Source organism: Oncorhynchus masou, chromosome 1 (genome assembly GCF_036934945.1).
Source record: "Oncorhynchus masou masou isolate Uvic2021 chromosome 1, UVic_Omas_1.1, whole genome shotgun sequence".
NCBI classification, from domain to species: domain Eukaryota; kingdom Metazoa; phylum Chordata; class Actinopteri; order Salmoniformes; family Salmonidae; genus Oncorhynchus; species Oncorhynchus masou.
In genome coordinates, this window is record NC_088212.1 from 75,277,481 (window position 1) to 75,294,536 (window position 17,056).

The 17,056-nt window shown below is 43.8% G+C and overlaps 1 protein-coding gene across 3 annotated transcripts in view; it reads right to left on the reverse strand.

The window, feature by feature from the left end:
* Window positions 1–17,056, reverse strand: part of LOC135550655 (DENN domain-containing protein 5A-like) — a 73,977-nt gene that overhangs the window by 12,377 nt on the left and 44,544 nt on the right. For 2 of the 3 annotated variants that reach the window (XR_010457132.1, XM_064981669.1), the window contains exons 2-14: window positions 13,294–13,362; window positions 12,264–12,373; window positions 11,417–12,116; window positions 7,824–8,011; window positions 5,936–6,250; window positions 4,454–4,669; window positions 3,995–4,229; window positions 3,135–3,285; window positions 2,902–2,995; window positions 1,512–1,643; window positions 1,077–1,229; window positions 847–934; window positions 673–757 (exon numbers count right to left, since the gene is read on the reverse strand). Coding sequence is in view for 2 of the 3 variants with exons in the window: in XM_064981669.1 (XP_064837741.1) it covers window positions 673–757; window positions 847–934; window positions 1,077–1,229; window positions 1,512–1,643; window positions 2,902–2,995; window positions 3,135–3,285; window positions 3,995–4,229; window positions 4,454–4,669; window positions 5,936–6,250; window positions 7,824–8,011; window positions 11,417–12,116; window positions 12,264–12,373; window positions 13,294–13,362 (2,536 nt within the window). In the remaining variant the exon portion in view is untranslated. The remainder of the gene's footprint in view (window positions 1–672; window positions 758–846; window positions 935–1,076; window positions 1,230–1,511; window positions 1,644–2,901; window positions 2,996–3,134; window positions 3,286–3,994; window positions 4,230–4,453; window positions 4,670–5,935; window positions 6,251–7,823; window positions 8,012–11,416; window positions 12,117–12,263; window positions 12,374–13,293; window positions 13,363–17,056) is intronic. The other variant, XM_064981678.1, reaches the window with a different exon arrangement.

A 17,056-nucleotide genomic window follows, 5' to 3' on the forward strand; every position in this document is an offset into this window, starting at 1 on the left:
TGCCCCACCAAGATTTACATGTTGGTATAGCATTTGGACCAGACATGAGGGACCAGACATGAAGACCATGAGGACTGTAGGTCAAGTCTGATCAAATAGAACACAAAGATGGAAGGCTAAGCTTTCAGTATATGCTGTACAGTGTATATATACATATATTATATATATATATATATATATATAAATCATAGCTGGTAATCAAGTGTTTATGCCTGCTGCAAAGCTTGAGATGCATGGCTATGAGGCTGATGTCAGTATTTTACCACTACATATGGTCTTGAATCATTGATAATATTAGTCTTGACTGAAAGTGTTTTTTGTCAGTTGGCCACAAGATGGCAGTGAAAACACTTTGAAATCATTGCATTCTGAGGTATGATCAATCAATCATTATCTCACCTTGATTCGAAATTGTCATTTTCAAAGAAGTACGTAGAGGTACGAAGGCATACATTTGAACCGCTTCTGCCACTACAGAAGGGACAATCAACACAGGCAGAATAGTATAGTATCACTTGCAACATTCCCCTTACAACCATCCATCATTTCAAGACCATATGACTTGAAATGTATATTCAGGAGGATACTTGACAAATAGTTTATATACGGTAGGTAGAGCATCTGAAGACACTGATACTGTGGTAGACATTGTGAATGGATGAGGAGACTCACCTCATGTCCCTGATCAGGGATACCTTGAGAGGGGCCAGGGCAGCGCCAGCGTCAGATTTGCGTCTCTCTATGTCGTGGATAAGACCTGATGTGGGGAGGAGAGAGAGGGATGTGGCTATATGGCTTTACATCACCGTCCATTTATCACATTTCAGGATTCAACGAGTGGCTTACCTGGGGGACCCAAACCGGCTGGTGCTGCATCCGTCTTCTCTTTGCTCTCCTGATAATGGAGCAGGTGGGACCACAAGGCAGATTTACCCTGGCAGATGCAGATGGAGATGCGGGAATGAATGAATGCGCATTGAATGCACCTGAATGCATACATGTGTGTTAGTGTGTATATATACTGTTTTTAAATAACACCTGTGCGTGTGTGTGTGTGTGCGTGTGTGTGTGCTGACCTGTTTGACCTGCAGCCCGTGGCTCCAGATCCTCTCCAGAAGGTCACAGAGGGAGGCAATAAGTGTGTTCTCCTCCACGCCTGTAATGCTGACCTCCCCATGACCCAGCTCCACCGCCTCCCTGCCCATCTTCTCAACCAGCATGCGCTTGGTCTGGAGGGACACACACATCACCGTACAGGGAGATTACCATCTCTGGAGGCCAGATGGTTGACACTACAGGTGCTGGATCTCAATATCCAAGTAATAGTCTACTGCAACGGTCATTGACATCAGAATACTTCTGAGTGACATTGAAACTAATGGAGACTCACTGAAGGTGTCGTATCTCAATATCCATGGGATTGTCTACTGCAAAAGTCTACTGCAATGGTTATTGCAATTGTAATATGTCTGCGTAAGAGTGAGATGTAGGAAGACTGGTAGTTACTGTACCTTATTCCTGCACTCCTTCAGCAGACCCTCCACAAACTTCCAGTTGGTCTGAGCGATGACGGAGGGGGAGAGGTTGGACAGCTTGGGCTGCCGGAGGGTAGTGCCCAGGTTCCTGGCCTCTTGGATGTATTTCTGTAATGAGATAGAGAGGACAGGGTCAGACAGGACAGGGTCATGGAAGGACAGGGTCAGAGAGGACACACATGGAGAGAGTAGGCTAAGAGTAGGCTATACACCAAGGGAGAGTAATCAATCTGGCTCAATGTTCATCATCACATAAACACAGAGGGTCACACCACTCGGCAACCAACCACAGAACGTATACAGTCCATACTGTGGATAGATTTCTGGTAACTACTACAGTGAGGGATTGATCATTCCAGAGGAGTGAGAGGGAGGAGCTCTGAGTCAGTTGTATAATGAGCTGAGCTGCCTGTACTGAGGTCATTTCATGATGGACGATGTGTTTCTGTTTTTTACCTTTCTGACCTCAACATCCATCCTGGGAGGCGTGTCAGCGCCATGGGTTTTCTGAGATTCTCTCAAATTAATCTAAATATTGCTTTCTTAATGTGGAGTAAAGTGCACCCTAAAGTGAAACCCTAAACCTGAGAAGAAACCCTGGAAAGTGATCTGGAGTATCAGGTAAAGCTGTGATGCTAGGGAGAGGAGGAGGGATTGAGGACCACATGGGGGGAGGGGCCATGTGGACATGGTGTGAGGCTCAGGCCCCACCCACTGCCAACACATACCACATCCACAGTCACAGACTTTAGACAGGGCCTGAAGGACTGCGAGAGCCAGTAGTAGTCTAGAAACAGCAGGAGCTGTAGCTCTGGGAACAGACACTCCACATGCTGGGAGCGTGTGTGTGAGATGGAGAGAGAGAGAGAGAGAGAGAGAGAGAGAGAGAGAGAGAGAGAGAGAGAGAGAGAGAGAGAGAGAGAGAGAGAGAGAGAGAGAGAGAGAGAGAGAGAGAGAGAGAGAGAGAGAGAGAGAGAGAGAGAGAGAGAGAGAGAGAGAGAGAGAGAGAGAGAGAGAGAGAGAGAGAGAGAGAGAGAGAGAGAGAGAGAGAGAGAGAGACCAAAGAGAGTGTGTGAGAGAAATAGAGTAGGTAGATGTAAGGGAGACAGTAGGTGTCAGAGGGATAGAAACAGAAAGAGAGATTAGGTCAAGAGGAAATAATTGAGGGAAAGTAACAGAGAAAAATGGACATACAAGACTTTAATTCAATCGTTCCAGACGTTAGATATTTAGAAGTGAATACCGCAAGCCATGAAGAAATCGTCAAGAAACTAACGATAACACAAAAACAGATAGACAGAATCCATGTGAATATGGTGTGGGAATGTTAATCCTGTTTTTCTAGGGCTGCTTGATGTCCTCTCACCTCTCTCTGGTCGTTGTCCAGGTAAAGGTGTTCAGCGTGTTGTTTCTGTCTGTCCTTCCTCCTCCACTGTGCTGGAGCACTCCTCTTCGCCCATCTAACATACAAACAAAACAACTTCACTTAGAAAGATACGAAAGCCAAATAGCAAAGAGAGAGACAAAACAAACATATTTTGTCAGTATTATCAATCAAAGTATGTAAATCAGTCTCTCTTGCGGAGGTGTGATACTCACTTGTTGCTGACGGGTCCAGTGGAGAGCACGTCAGACTGCAGCCGGGGGAAGAAGCCGTGTTCGTAGCGACCCTGGCCAATCTTCATATCCAGCAGGTGGGGATGCAGGGCCGTGTGGTCGATCTTAACCACCCGCATCTCTATGGCCTTCTCTGGGGTGACACAGAGAGGGGAGGAGGATGAGGTACTGTCACAGCAGATCCATTAGCACCAACCGTCATGGAGGATTTAACAGTCTTATGTCATTGTTAAGCCCCTCTGTGAGTGCCTGTGAGTCATAGCACTGAGGAGTCACATAGATTCACCACTCCACATCTCCTCTCTGACTCCTCACCGCCACACCTCCATGCTGTGAGTTACCATCACCTGAACTTGCAAAATTCCTTTAATCTTATCAAAATTGTCAGGTTTTCCAGAAATCCTGTTTGGAGGATTCATGATTTCCTGCTTATTCCCTTCTGATTCCGGGAATCTTCCAAACTGGATTTCTGGAAAAACTGGGAATTTTTGCAAAGTTATTGGAATTATGCATCCCTAACCTGACCCAACACTCAACATCATCAGCACCATTGACAGCAAGCTACATACATACTTAAGACTATTACAACGGTGTAGATAACTGTGTAATGTATTAGGTTAGTACATAACTGGCATGCAATGAATCATACAATTACAGAGAGGAATTTGAAAGAATTTATATTTAGAAGAAAACAAAACAGCTAAATCCCGTTTGACATGAATTATTCCAGGTGTTACTGACTATTCCCATGTGTGTCTTGAAAACATACAAGTATCTTGCACCATCTGAGACAGTGATCTCCTAATAGTTTAGGTGTGAAAATGGGTTTCCTCTTTTCTTACCTGCCTCGTGGATATTGGTGCAGGTCTGGTACATGGAGGTGCGCAGGGTGGGCGTGTGCACGTTCAGCATGCGGATTCTGTCCACGCGGGAGTCAAACACCCTCAACGTGTGTTCCTTGTCCTCATCATCATGGCAAAGGATCTTACTATCGATGAAGGAGGCGAACATCTGAGTCTCCAGGAAACGGGACAGGAAGGGCAGGTAGGGCTCAGGCTGGTCAGAGAGGAAGGAGGCCTGGAATCGACAAGAATCACATCACAAAATGAAGTGAGGTCTCCTGGGGGTCAATTAACATGAAAACCTTTAAAGAGCATTGAAGACTTCCACTCAAATTAATTTCAGAGTCTGGAGTAGGACAGCGTCCCAAATGGCACCCTATTCCCTATTTAGTGCACTACTTTTGACCATAGTCCTAGGGCCCCTATATAGACGCCTATATAGGGAATCCCTGATCTCACCTTGTCAAAGTTCTGCATCTGGTCCCTGTTGCTGAACCAGGACTCCTTGTCCTGACTGGGCTGGATGACAAACACCTCGTAGTCGGCGAACATCTGGGTGAAGCGGTTGGCGAAGACCTCTCGCACCTGGATGTTGAGCTGGTGCATCTTCAGCTCCTCCTCATCACACTGCACCTTCAGGTCCTTGTTGCTGCTGGCATCCTCCCTCACATCCAACTGGAAGAGGGAGAGGGGGAGGAAACACAGCGGGAAAGTCAGGAAAACACAGCACAGAAAAAGAGAAAGTGAAAAAGAAGAAGAAAAAGAGGGGTTTGACGACAGAAGTTAAGAAAGCAATAGAGCAGGGGTTGACAACAGGTGGCCGGCAGCGGGTGGGCTGGTAAGAAAATAACTGTAAAATCACCAATATTTCCACGAATTAAAAATATATACATATGTGATCGTGTAATCAAGGTATGAAATTATTGTTATTATCAAATCCAATCAATGTTTGGGCTTAGATGTGGTCAACTTGCAGTTTTCAAATGATTTGATAAAAACCGTCCCGCGGCTGAATCTAGTTGCCTACTCCTGCCATAGAGGGTATAGGTTTCTTATCTCCATGTTAGCACAAGCTGCTGGAGCACTGATAGGGGCATGGGGGAAGAAGTCTGAGACTTTTAATTTACTGACAAAAAAACTGAAAACACACACATTCCTCTGTTATACAATCAAAGTGTGACACAATTGCAGATCTCAACATGCAAGAGCAGGACAAAAGGACACCGTGAGTGCCTATACATGTACGCATAGACATGAAGATGAGTAATGGCTATGAAGCCCAGATCAGATGGCAGGGATGTGACCCACTGAGCCCTCCTCTAATTCATCGCTCTACACCACTGATCCTAAATCAGGTGGTTACCTTAATGTGAGACATGGCCACAATGACCCTACCTGAAGCCGTACCCACAAAATGAGGAGCTAAAAGCAGACTATCAGAGCAGGCAATCTTTCCAGAGAAAGCTAATGCTAGCCCCTACTAGTCCATAAGCTGCTTACTCTGGGCTCCTTCAGATATGGAGAGTTGGAAAGACCTCCTCTCTGTAGTTAAAAGCTAATTAATTCATTCACTGGTCTGTAATGTGATTCTGCTGCAACATTACCATCTATTACCAACGGCCCTCTGTGTCATGTTCAAACCAGATGGCAATTAGGTTCTGTATGGGCGACAGTTTTCTGTTGATGGCAATGTAACAGACTTCCTTCGTCACCAGGCCTGAGCACAGCACACTCGGACCTAGCCGGCAGCAGCTTACATGGGCAGCTCATAGACTGCCTTTCCCACCCTTAGTCATTTTCAAAAGAGTGTGACAGACAGGCAGTATTATTCTGCATGAATTTACACTGAGTATACCAAACATTAGGACTCAGTGTATAAGCAGACCCTCTATCTAGAATAATATGTTCCAGTCAAACGGATGACAGATGACCTGCTCTCACCTTCTCCAGGCTGACCCCAGTCCTCTTGACCAGGGCCTGCAGTCTGGCGATGGTCTCGTTCTCCCTCAGCAGGTAGGAGTTGAGGGGCGAGCTGGCCAGGTTGCCGTTGCGTCTGTCCGTGACCATGTCGGTGGAGCGGAAGCCCCGGTGCTTGGCCTGGCCCTGGCTGTGGAGTGGGTTCCCCTCCGGAGACACGCCAAAGGCCAACAGCACCTCGGAGATCTCCTGCATGAACTCTAGCTTGTTGGGAAACAGAGGGAGGTCCTCTGGCAGCTCAATGAAGTGGTTGTCGATGTCCACGAAACACAAGTTGGCCTGGAATGACAGGTGGTCTTGTTTAGTTGTCATTGTAAACATGTCGGTGAAACAGAGAACACCAGAGAAGCAAACTGAGTGATAGTTATGTTCTTGTTATAGCAGAACCATTCCCACTTTGCTCCACTAGGTGGCTTAATGCAGAGCAGTACCAATTGAGGCATAAGGAGAAAAGATGTGGATGACTTCAAGACTTGATCTGCTGCTTTTCATCTGAAGAGTATTAGGATTTAAATATAGAAATGGATGAATAAGGCAATATTGAGATTGACTTAGGTCCTCAATTCACAAATTCTCAGGCTTTTTATTCATCATTGCTCTTTCCATTGGACCGGCTCCACATGTGTAAAAGCTTGTTGCACACACAGCACCCTTCCTCCAGATGTGTAAAAGCTTGTTGCACACACAGCACCCTTCCTCCAGATGTGTAAAACTTGTTGCACACACAGCACCCTTCCTCCAGATGTGTAAAAGCTTGTTGCACACACGGCACCCTTCCTCCAGATGTGTAAAAGCTTGTTGCACACACAGCACCCTTCCTCCAGATGTGTAAAAGCTTGTTGCACACACAGCACCCTCCTGCAGATGTGTAAAAGCTTGTTGCACACACAGCACCCTTCCTCCAGATGTGTAAAAGCTTGTTGCACACACAGCACCCTCCTCCAGATGTGTAAAAGCTTGTTGCACACACAGCACCCTTCCTCCAGGCTCTGTGTTGAAGGGCCCTTAGCAGAATTGCTGTGTACAGGAGCAAAGCAACGTGTTTTGATCAACCGTAAAAGCATGGGTAAGCTACAGCATGGTTAATGAGGGCTGTTTGTCCTCACAAAGGAAACACTCTACCCTTTGAGAACATCATTAAGAAGTAAACACAAACCCATTTTATTTAAGAACAATCATTAAGCATGAATAATGATTCATGATAACCATTTAGCATTTATCAATGGGTTATCTAAGTAATTAATCAATCATATAAGTAAATTGATTAAAAAAAGTCACCTCCTTCGTGTAAATCTGGTGGGAAAACGACTGTTAATCAAAACGAAGTACAAAAACAAGCCTGGAGAGCTAGGGATCGAGGGATGGTTTGTAATCTGTGTTGTAAGGCCCTGTGATTCTCTCTACAGATTAGCCAATTTCATGCCGTCACGTTGTTGGGTGTATCAGACAGCAGATGGAGATGGGGTTGGCAGGAGTGTCCAGAGGGAAGTCGTTGTTAGTATTCTCAGCACAAACACCATTCACACATTGCAATCTGATTAGAAATGACTTGTTATCGCTCTGACAGGCTGCATTTAAAGAGGACTGGGCTGAGGGAATCCAACTAAATGGTTTCAGCTAGAGCTGAATGTTTCCAATTAAAAATGCCTTTTGGAGAGAAGGAATAGGGAGGATGGGAGAGGAGAGAAAGAAGATAAATTAAAAAGGTAAACAACCCTAGAGAAATAATTACATGCATAAATCTCAAAAATATCTATTTTGATTTGTGTGTGTGCGTGTGTGTATGGGAGTAGCTGTGTGTATGTGCGTGTGTGCAAACATGCGTGCATAGGTGCATGAGTGTATAGGTTACCTCCTGAGGCAACTCTAGTTTGGTGCGGTCACCCTCTCCGTTGGAGTGCAGGCCCATCAGGTAGGGCACTGGGGCATCCAGGAAGTGCAGCAGTGAGGCGGGCAGGATGGGCACATAGACATGCTGCCACTGGAAAGGGAACATTAAGGCTGTGATGCTCTCGGCCACAGTCATCAGCCTCTGGTAGTCTGTCACACAAACAACAGAGGAGAGAGTCACAAACTGACTGGTTTTATATGGTCACAAAGGCTGAATGTTTTGACATCTACAGTATGCAATGTTTTGTAATGTACAGGGTTAAACAGTCCACTCCAAGTCAAGTGTTTGGCATCCATGTAAACTTCCATCCAGTCCTATTTATCTACATTCCTTCTCTATCAGTCACCACAAGTCTATATTCAGTAGCAGCTCTGTCTTTGCTGTTCTACTGCCAAAATAACTACTAGTTCTTCATTTGGCCTTCTGTTCTCCCCCCAGAACAGGCCCTCTCCCATCTCCACAGAACAGGCCCTCTCCCCTCTCTTCTCTCCCCCCAGAACAGGCCCTCTCCCCTCTCCACAGAACAGGCCCTCTCCCTCTCCACAGAACAGGCCCTCTCCCTCCACAGAACAGGCCCTCTCCCCTCTCCACAGAACAGGCCCTCTCCCCTCTCCACAGAACAGGCCCTCTCCCCTCTCCACAGAACAGGCCCTCTCCCCTCTCCACAGAACAGGCCCTCTCCCCTCTCCACAGAACAGGCCCTCTCCCCTCTCCACAGAACAGGCCCTCTCCCCTCCCCCCAGAACAGGCCCTCTCCCCTCTCCACAGAACAGGCCCTCTCCCCTCTCTTCTCTCCCCCCCACAGAACAGGCCCTCTCCCCTCTCTTCTCTCTCCACAGAACAGGCCCTCTCCCCTCTCTTCTCTCCCCCAGAACAGGCCCTCTCCCCTCTCTTCTCTCTCCACAGAACAGGCCCTCTCCCCTCTCTTCTCTCCCCACAGAACAGGCCCTCTCCCCTCTCTTCTCTCCCCCCAGAACAGGCCCTCTCCCCTCTCTTCTCTCCCCCCAGAACAGGCCCTCTCCCCTCTCCCCACTCTCCCCAAAACAGGCCCTCTCCTCTCTACCCCAGAACAGAACCTCCCCCCCACCCCCCCACCCAGAACAGGCCCTCTCCCCTGGTTGGGCCACCTCTCCCAGGACCTGGGCAAGGGACTCGGAGACAGGAATACAAATCTAGCCTGTCTGCTGGTGCTCTGACCTTACCTGGTGAACAACAACAGGCCTTTTCAGAGCATGATACCACCCTCCTGAGAAAAACCACAAACAGACACAGACAGACAAATGCACGCACACACACGCACGCACGCACGCACGCACGCACACACACACACACACACACACACACACACACACGCAAGGAAGTGTGCTCACGCACAATCAAACACATGATAGTATACACACACGCACACACACACACAACCACAAACACACAAGTGCGTGCACACACACAAACACACACACTGCACCACATTATCACACACACACAGGCCTTGCCAACAGCTAATCTAGTCTAAGAGAAAACACACTCTTTAATAGGGTCATTCATCAGATATTCAACTGGGACTAATCTAATGAGCTTCAGTGTTGGCGTAGTCCTCCACTTGTCCTCCCCTCTGTTACGCTGCTTTCCACAAGGACTTTCCAAGACGAATAAGGTCATCGGAGCCTATTTGAGTGGTTTGCTAACAGAATGAGAGCTCTATATACAGACTACTAACATGCAGGCCAGGTAGGGGAAATGGCAAGCTTCCATTGATCTACTTGGAGAGATGGGAAAAACAGCAGCAGATGCTCGTTTCAACGAGGATTCCTGTACTGTATGTGGGAAAGACACTGGTCAGGCCAGGGCCTATGTATCTGAGTTATGAATTATGCCTCTATTTTTAGAACAGACTCTCTCCAGTCAGCTAATTTTTAGTATGGGGCATCACTTGCCTCAGCCTATGCAGTTTTAACTAACAACACCCTGTCCCTGCTCAGTGGAAAGCTCACAGGTTCACACTCTAAAAAACACTCCTTAGCACACATTCTGCAATGAGCCTTCTGGAGAAAAAAAGGGATGATGTCATTTCCAACCAATCATCTTTACCCTGCATCTCTGACCGCATCCTCCTCCTTATCCTCCTGCAAGGGTTGCCTAGCAACACCACAGCATTGCTCCTCTAGCCCCTGACAGTTTTATAAACAATTTGCCTTTTCCCTGTCTCCGTAATGGATCCTATCAACACACCAGCTCCCCAATCCTGAAACAATCTTCCTGCTGCACTCCACTGACTCTGATCAAAGTCAATCCCAGTGTGCTTCCATGGAAGAAGAATATGCCATTCTGTATAAAACCTCCAACATTGGTCTCTGAACAAAACAATTCCTGATTGGAGCTGATTTATTATGTATAATGCTGTTTCTTTTCACACATAGTGGAAGACCTGTTTCTATCAATTCTGTAGATCTCATTTTCATATGTGCTAAATGACCTATGTCATATCTAAATATTTCTCATTCCTCCCAAAAAGGTCCTCTTGAATGTGTCCCTATTCACTGTCAATCTCTCTCAGTGTGGGTCTGGGGTTGAACATGAGCAGGGGGAAACAAAGGCCTGATCACAGCACACATACTGCTGCTGCAAAACAGCCTGTTTACCCCAGCAACTCACACCAGCACACCAGATACACACACACACGCACAAACACACGCACACACACACACGCACGCGCACGCGCACGCACACACACACACACACACACACACACACACACACACACACACACACACACACACACACACACACACACACACACACACACACACACACACAAGGCCTGAGCTGAGAGCCCATGAGGAGAAACTAACATTTACATAAGCTGGGAAGAACACAGCTTTCCTTAAAGATCCAATGCAGCCGTTTTTATCTCAACATCAAATAACTCCTGGGTGACAATGTTGTATCTTAATGTGATTGTTTCAAATTAAAATGGTTAAAAAAAGATATATAAAAATAGCTTCTTAGCAAAGGGCAATGTCTCAAGCAAGAATTTTGCTAGGACTGTCTGAGTAGGGAGGGGAAAACTAGCTGTTATCTGTTATTGGCAGAGAGGTTTGGAACTCTAACTTTATTGGTCTATTAACAAATTTAGTGCATGGTGATGTCACCATGGAAGGCCAAAACTCCATCCCACCAAAACATGCATATATTTCAGGCTGTCTTTTCAAACAGCTCTCACACTAAAAGTCCATTATCATTTTCAACATTTCACAGTATTAATACAAACTCATAGTATGGAAATATATATAAAACACTGGGAAATTGAGTTGTTGACTGCACTGGGCCTTTAATGGAATCACAGGATAGTTTATTTAATCTGCCTGGATAATAGTTCTAATGAACATACCGAAGATCCTAACCACAACTGTTATTTCTGATTTCTTCTAAAATGTCAGTATTTCTGTTGAAATAACAAATCACAATCCCTTCCAAAAGCGATGCTTGGGGACAATAGACAGAAAACCACAGAAAGTTCAGCAGATCAGAGAGAAAGATCCTAAGTAAGGACTTACGCTGTGAGTAGAGCAGGATCTGGATCTCCAACAGGGCACAGGTAAACAGCTGGAGGACGTTCTCCACCCCCAGCAGCTCAAACACCTGGCTGATAGGGAAGTCAAAGAGAGGCAGCTCTGCCGTGCTGGGCCTCTGGCACACCACTGGCCCATACACCCCCGAGAACTTTAGGGAGCGCCCAGCGGGAGGCAGGGGCACCTCGTACAGGATGTTGTAGACGTAGCTCTCCAAGGGGAGGGGTGGGGGCTGGGGGGAGGAGACGGCCTGGTGGAGCTGCTGGAGCACCTTCCTGCAGGCCTGGGGGAAGGCCATGGGCGCGATGAGGCAGATGCACTTGGACACATAGAGCGTGTCGCGGCTGATGTCGTAGGAGTTGAAGCGCTGCAGCCGGGAGATAGAGGGCGTGGGGAGGAGCGTGTGTTGGGGGTGGGGGTTGAGAGGGTGGGGTTGGAGGTGGCGCTGGTCCTCGGGGCACCGCGGGGTGGTGGGGGTGTGCAGGATGTCGTATTGTTCAGCATTGTGCATGTGGTACAGGGTCTGCATGGCGCTGCAGATCTGCTTGCTGGTCACCTCCTCGTAGAAAGTGAGGGCGAAGCCGTACGTCCGCGAGCCGTCCTCCCGCGTGATGATGAAGGAATGGAACTGAGGCTCACGTGTGTCCGCCTGCGTGCGGAAGGCCAGACCCTTTGGCATACACAGCTGAGAGAACAGGTAATAGATCAGGTTAGTTGGTCAGCTAAACAATACAGGTTCTAACCCATAATGATATACAGATGTAAACCCTGGAAACAGAAATGGGTATAGCTTCAAATAAAATACACTTTGTGCATTCCGCAGTTCCCTTACCATGCCAACGGCATCCTGGTCAAAGGGACTCCACTCCACATTCTCTGGGTAGTGCGCTAGAACTTTGGATTTAAAGGTTCTCCGCAGTGGACTCTGCTCAAAATTCTCACCTGAAAGAGAGGGAGAAATAGAGGGACAGAGAAAAAGACAGAAGGAAAAAGAGAGAGCAAAAAATTCAGGACTCAGGGCCCAAAGAGCAACAGAAGTGCAAAAGGATGCAGAGGCCCAATCAGAAGCAGATTTGAGACACAAGACAACCCTCCTCACAGGAAATAGGAAGTGAGCACAGTGGTCTGGAGAGAAAGGCTGTATTGCATCATGTAAAGCTGTCAACAGCATCCTGTACTGGGTCAGTGAAGGAAAGTAACCGCCGCCAAAGAGGTCAAATAGTCAGATAATAATAATGGTTTTCTTTGTATAAATCTATTCAGAAAAAGACCATGCTTGTTGCTTATAAGAAAACAAACTTCTATATATAGAATTACCAGTAAAGTGACAGCTTTTATGGCAATACAGGCAAAGCAGCCCGCAAAACAATCAATCAATCAAACAAACCAATACAAATTAAATTGATTCAGATCCACAGTGAAAGCAGAAGTGATGCACACATCAAGACATGATTGATAAGTCATTCAGAGTGGAAGGGGAGAGAACACATTGGCCAAGCAACACCAGCGCTGGTACATGTAGGTAGAACTGGGTGTGTGAGAGGTAGTGACGCAGTGATTGTCAAACAGATTGGCTTGTTGTTCAGTAGCTAGCTTCCAAAAGAGGAGGTGAAGGTAGAGCAGGAGGAGGAGGTAGAGGAAGAAGAAGGAGTAGGAGGAGAGAGGGAGGACCGGGAAGGGTGGAAAGAGGGAGGAAGGACAGAAGGAAAAGTGCTTGCAGAGTTCCCCTCACCTGTGCAGAACTGAGTTCTCAGAAACATTACAAATCAACAAAAGGAGAGTGCTGTGGAACAAGGGTGTGTCAGGTTAAAGGAGCAAGCGGAGGTGAGGTCATTCTGAGGAGGGGGGCTGGTGGGGGTTACCTTCATCTGCACTCGCCAATCCTCTGGCCCCATCTCTGAATTTAGTAGCCTCTATATACTGGCATAAAGCTAGACAACAGATAAAACAACAGTAATTAATCACATGGCTACCTCTGAGTACCGCATCATTTCTCAATATGTGCACACACAGCAGGAGTTACTCAGGACAGAAGGGTTCTGACAGTGCTCTCCTATAGGTGAGAGAAACACTGAGGGGAAAACACATCCTCTTCATGCGTGTATGGAGGCACAGCGTTTCTGTCAGGTTTAGGGTTCTGTCAAGATTCTGTCTAAACCAGCTGGGTGTGTTTTCAGAGAATGATGTGTGTTGCTGTAGCAATGCGGTGCTCTCCTCTCCTCTCCAAAGCCCATGATTAATCCCTGTTGTCAGTGCTATGCTGTGGATTATGATATTACAGTGAACACACTTGAAGAGCTGTATCTGTGTGTTATAATACATGAGGGAATATGATCAGGCCTGTGCTGGTTCTGAAGGAAGCAACACAGTGTAACTTACGAAGAATGAGATCATTTAAAAACACCTGAGAGGATTATGGACGATCCAAAAAAACACACATTAACTGTGGTGTTTCAGAACAAGTGGAATGTGGTAGACACATGGCTATAAAAAAGAGACAAGGGTAATGAACAAAGAAAGTATTTGATAAACAATAAGTTATTCTGAAAGTATTAAAAAATATGTGCTCCGCTGTAAGTCAAAGTTATGAATGACACACATTCTTCCCTGTATGGTCATAACAGTACATTATCCCATTGAGTCTTGTCTTGAAAAAGGCAGCTCAAACATCAATAATAAACAGTCTCCATTCTATACTGTTGTCTTTGTCTTTCTCTAGTCAAAGCTATGAACAAACATGTTGTTGATTGCCTGAGGTACAAGTCGGTAGATCACGTGTGTCCTAAGACAGTCCGTGGGAGATCATAATAAGAATCTCTAGACTGGTCCCTGTGTTCCTTCCTACACTGTCCACAAAGATAGATAAACCTGGGGAATGGATGTTATTCTACAGTATAATTTGCATATACCACGCCCCTCCCTCCCCCATACACCCCAATGTCTGCCGCCCATGACTGAGAAAATATACATGCCAAGTATTGAGCTTATCTTGACTTCATAGCTAATATGGAATTACTTCCTTCTTTTAGAATTTGTCTTGTAAGTTTCCTCAAAGAAGAAGCCCCCCCACCACACCTTTGTCAAAGAATAAACTGATGTGTTTTGATTATACTGACTGCTGTTTGCAAGGGCCAATATGTTTAGATTATATTATTATTATACTGACTGCTGTTAAGAATAGCCAATATGTTTTGATTGTACTATTATTATACTGACATCTTAGCAAGGGCCAATATGTTTTGAGTATATTATTATTATACTGACATCTTAGTAAGGGCCAATATGTTTTGATTATATTATTATTATACCGACATCTTAGTAAGGGCCAATATGTTTTGAGTATATTATTATTATACTGACATCTTAGTAAGGGCCAATATGTTTTGATTATATTATTATTATACTGACATCTTAGCAAGGGCCAATATGTTTTGAGTATATTATTATTATACTGACATCTTAGTAAGGGCCAATATGTTTTGATTATATTATTATTATACTGACATCTTAGCAAGGGCCAATATGTTTTGATTGTACTATTATTATACTGACATCTTAGCAAGGGCCAATATGTTTTGATTATATTATTATTATACTGACTGCTGTTAAGAATAGCCAATATGTTTTGATTGTACTATTATTATACTGACATCTTAGCAAGGGCCAATATGTTTTGATTATATTATTATTATACTGACATCTTAGCAAGGGCCAATATGTTTTGATTATATTATTATTATACTGACATCTTAGCAAGGGCCAATATGTTTTGATTATATTATTATTATACTGACATCTTAGCAAGGGCCAATATGTTTTGATTGTACTATTATTATACTGACATCTTAGCAAGGGCCAATATGTTTTGATTATACTATTATTATACTGACATCTTAGCAAGGGCCAATATGTTTTGATTATATTATTATTATACTGACATCTTAGCAAGGGCCAATATGTTTTGATTGTACTATTATTATACTGACATCTTAGCAAGGGCCAATATGTTTTGATTGTACTATTATTATACTGACATCTTAGCAAGGGCCAATATGTTTTGATTATATTATTATTATACTGACATCTTAGCAAGGGCCAATATGTTTTGATTATATTATTATTATACTGACATCTTAGCAAGGGCAAATATGTTTTGATTGTACTATTATTATACTGACATCTTAGCAAGGGCCAATATGTTTTGATTGTACTATTATTATACTGACATCTTAGCAAGGGCCAATATGTTTTGATTGTACTATTATTATACTGACATCTTAGCAAGGGCCAATATGTTTTGATTATACTATTATTATACTGACATCTTAGCAAGGGCCAATATGTTTTGATTGTACTATTATTATACTGACATCTTAGCAAGGGCCAATATGTTTTGATTGTACTATTATTATACTGACATCTTAGCAAGGGCCAATATGTTTTGATTATACTATTATTATACTGACATCTTAGCAAGGGCCAATATGTTTTGATTATATTATTATTATACTGACATCTTAGCAAGGGCCAATATGTTTTGATTGTACTATTATTATACTGACATCTTAGCAAGGGCCAATATGTTTTGATTGTACTATTATTATACTGACATCTTAGCAAGGGCCAATATGTTTTGATTATATTATTATTATACTGACATCTTAGCAAGGGCCAATATGTTTTGATTATATTATTATTATACTGACATCTTAGCAAGGGCCAATATGTTTTGATTATATTATTATTATACCGACATCTTAGCAAGGGCCAATATGTTTTGAGTATATTATTATTATACTGACATCTTAGCAAGGGCCAATATGTTTTGAGTATATTATTATTATACTGACATCTTAGTAAGGGCCAATATGTTTTGATTGTACTATTATTATACTGACATCTTAGCAAGGGCCAATATGTTTTGATTATACTATTATTATACTGACATCTTAGCAAGGGCCAATATGTTTTGATTGTACTATTATTATACTGACATCTTAGTAAGGGCCAATATGTTTTGATTATATTATTATTATACTGACATCTTAGCAAGGGCCAATATGTTTTGATTATATTATTATTATACTGACTGCTGTTAAGAATAGCCAATATGTTTTGATTGTACTATTATTATACTGACATCTTAGCAAGGGCCAATATGTTTTGATTATATTATTATTATACTGACATCTTAGCAAGGGCCAATATGTTTTGATTATACTATTATTATACTGACATCTTAGCAAGGGCCAATATGTTTTGATTGTACTATTATTATACTGACATCTTAGCAAGGGCCAATATATTTTGATTATATTATTATTATACTGACATCTTAGCAAGGGCCAATATGTTTTGATTATATTATTATTATACTGACTGCTGTTAAGAATAGCCAATATGTTTTGATTGTACTATTATTATACTGACATCTTAGCAAGGGCCAATATGTTTTGATTATATTATTATTATACTGACATCTTAGCAAGGGCCAATATGTTTTGATTATATTATTATTATTCTGACATCTTAGCAAGGGCCAATATGTTTTGATTATATTATTATTATACTGACATCTTAGCAAGGGCCAATATGTTTTGATTATATTATTATTATACTGACATC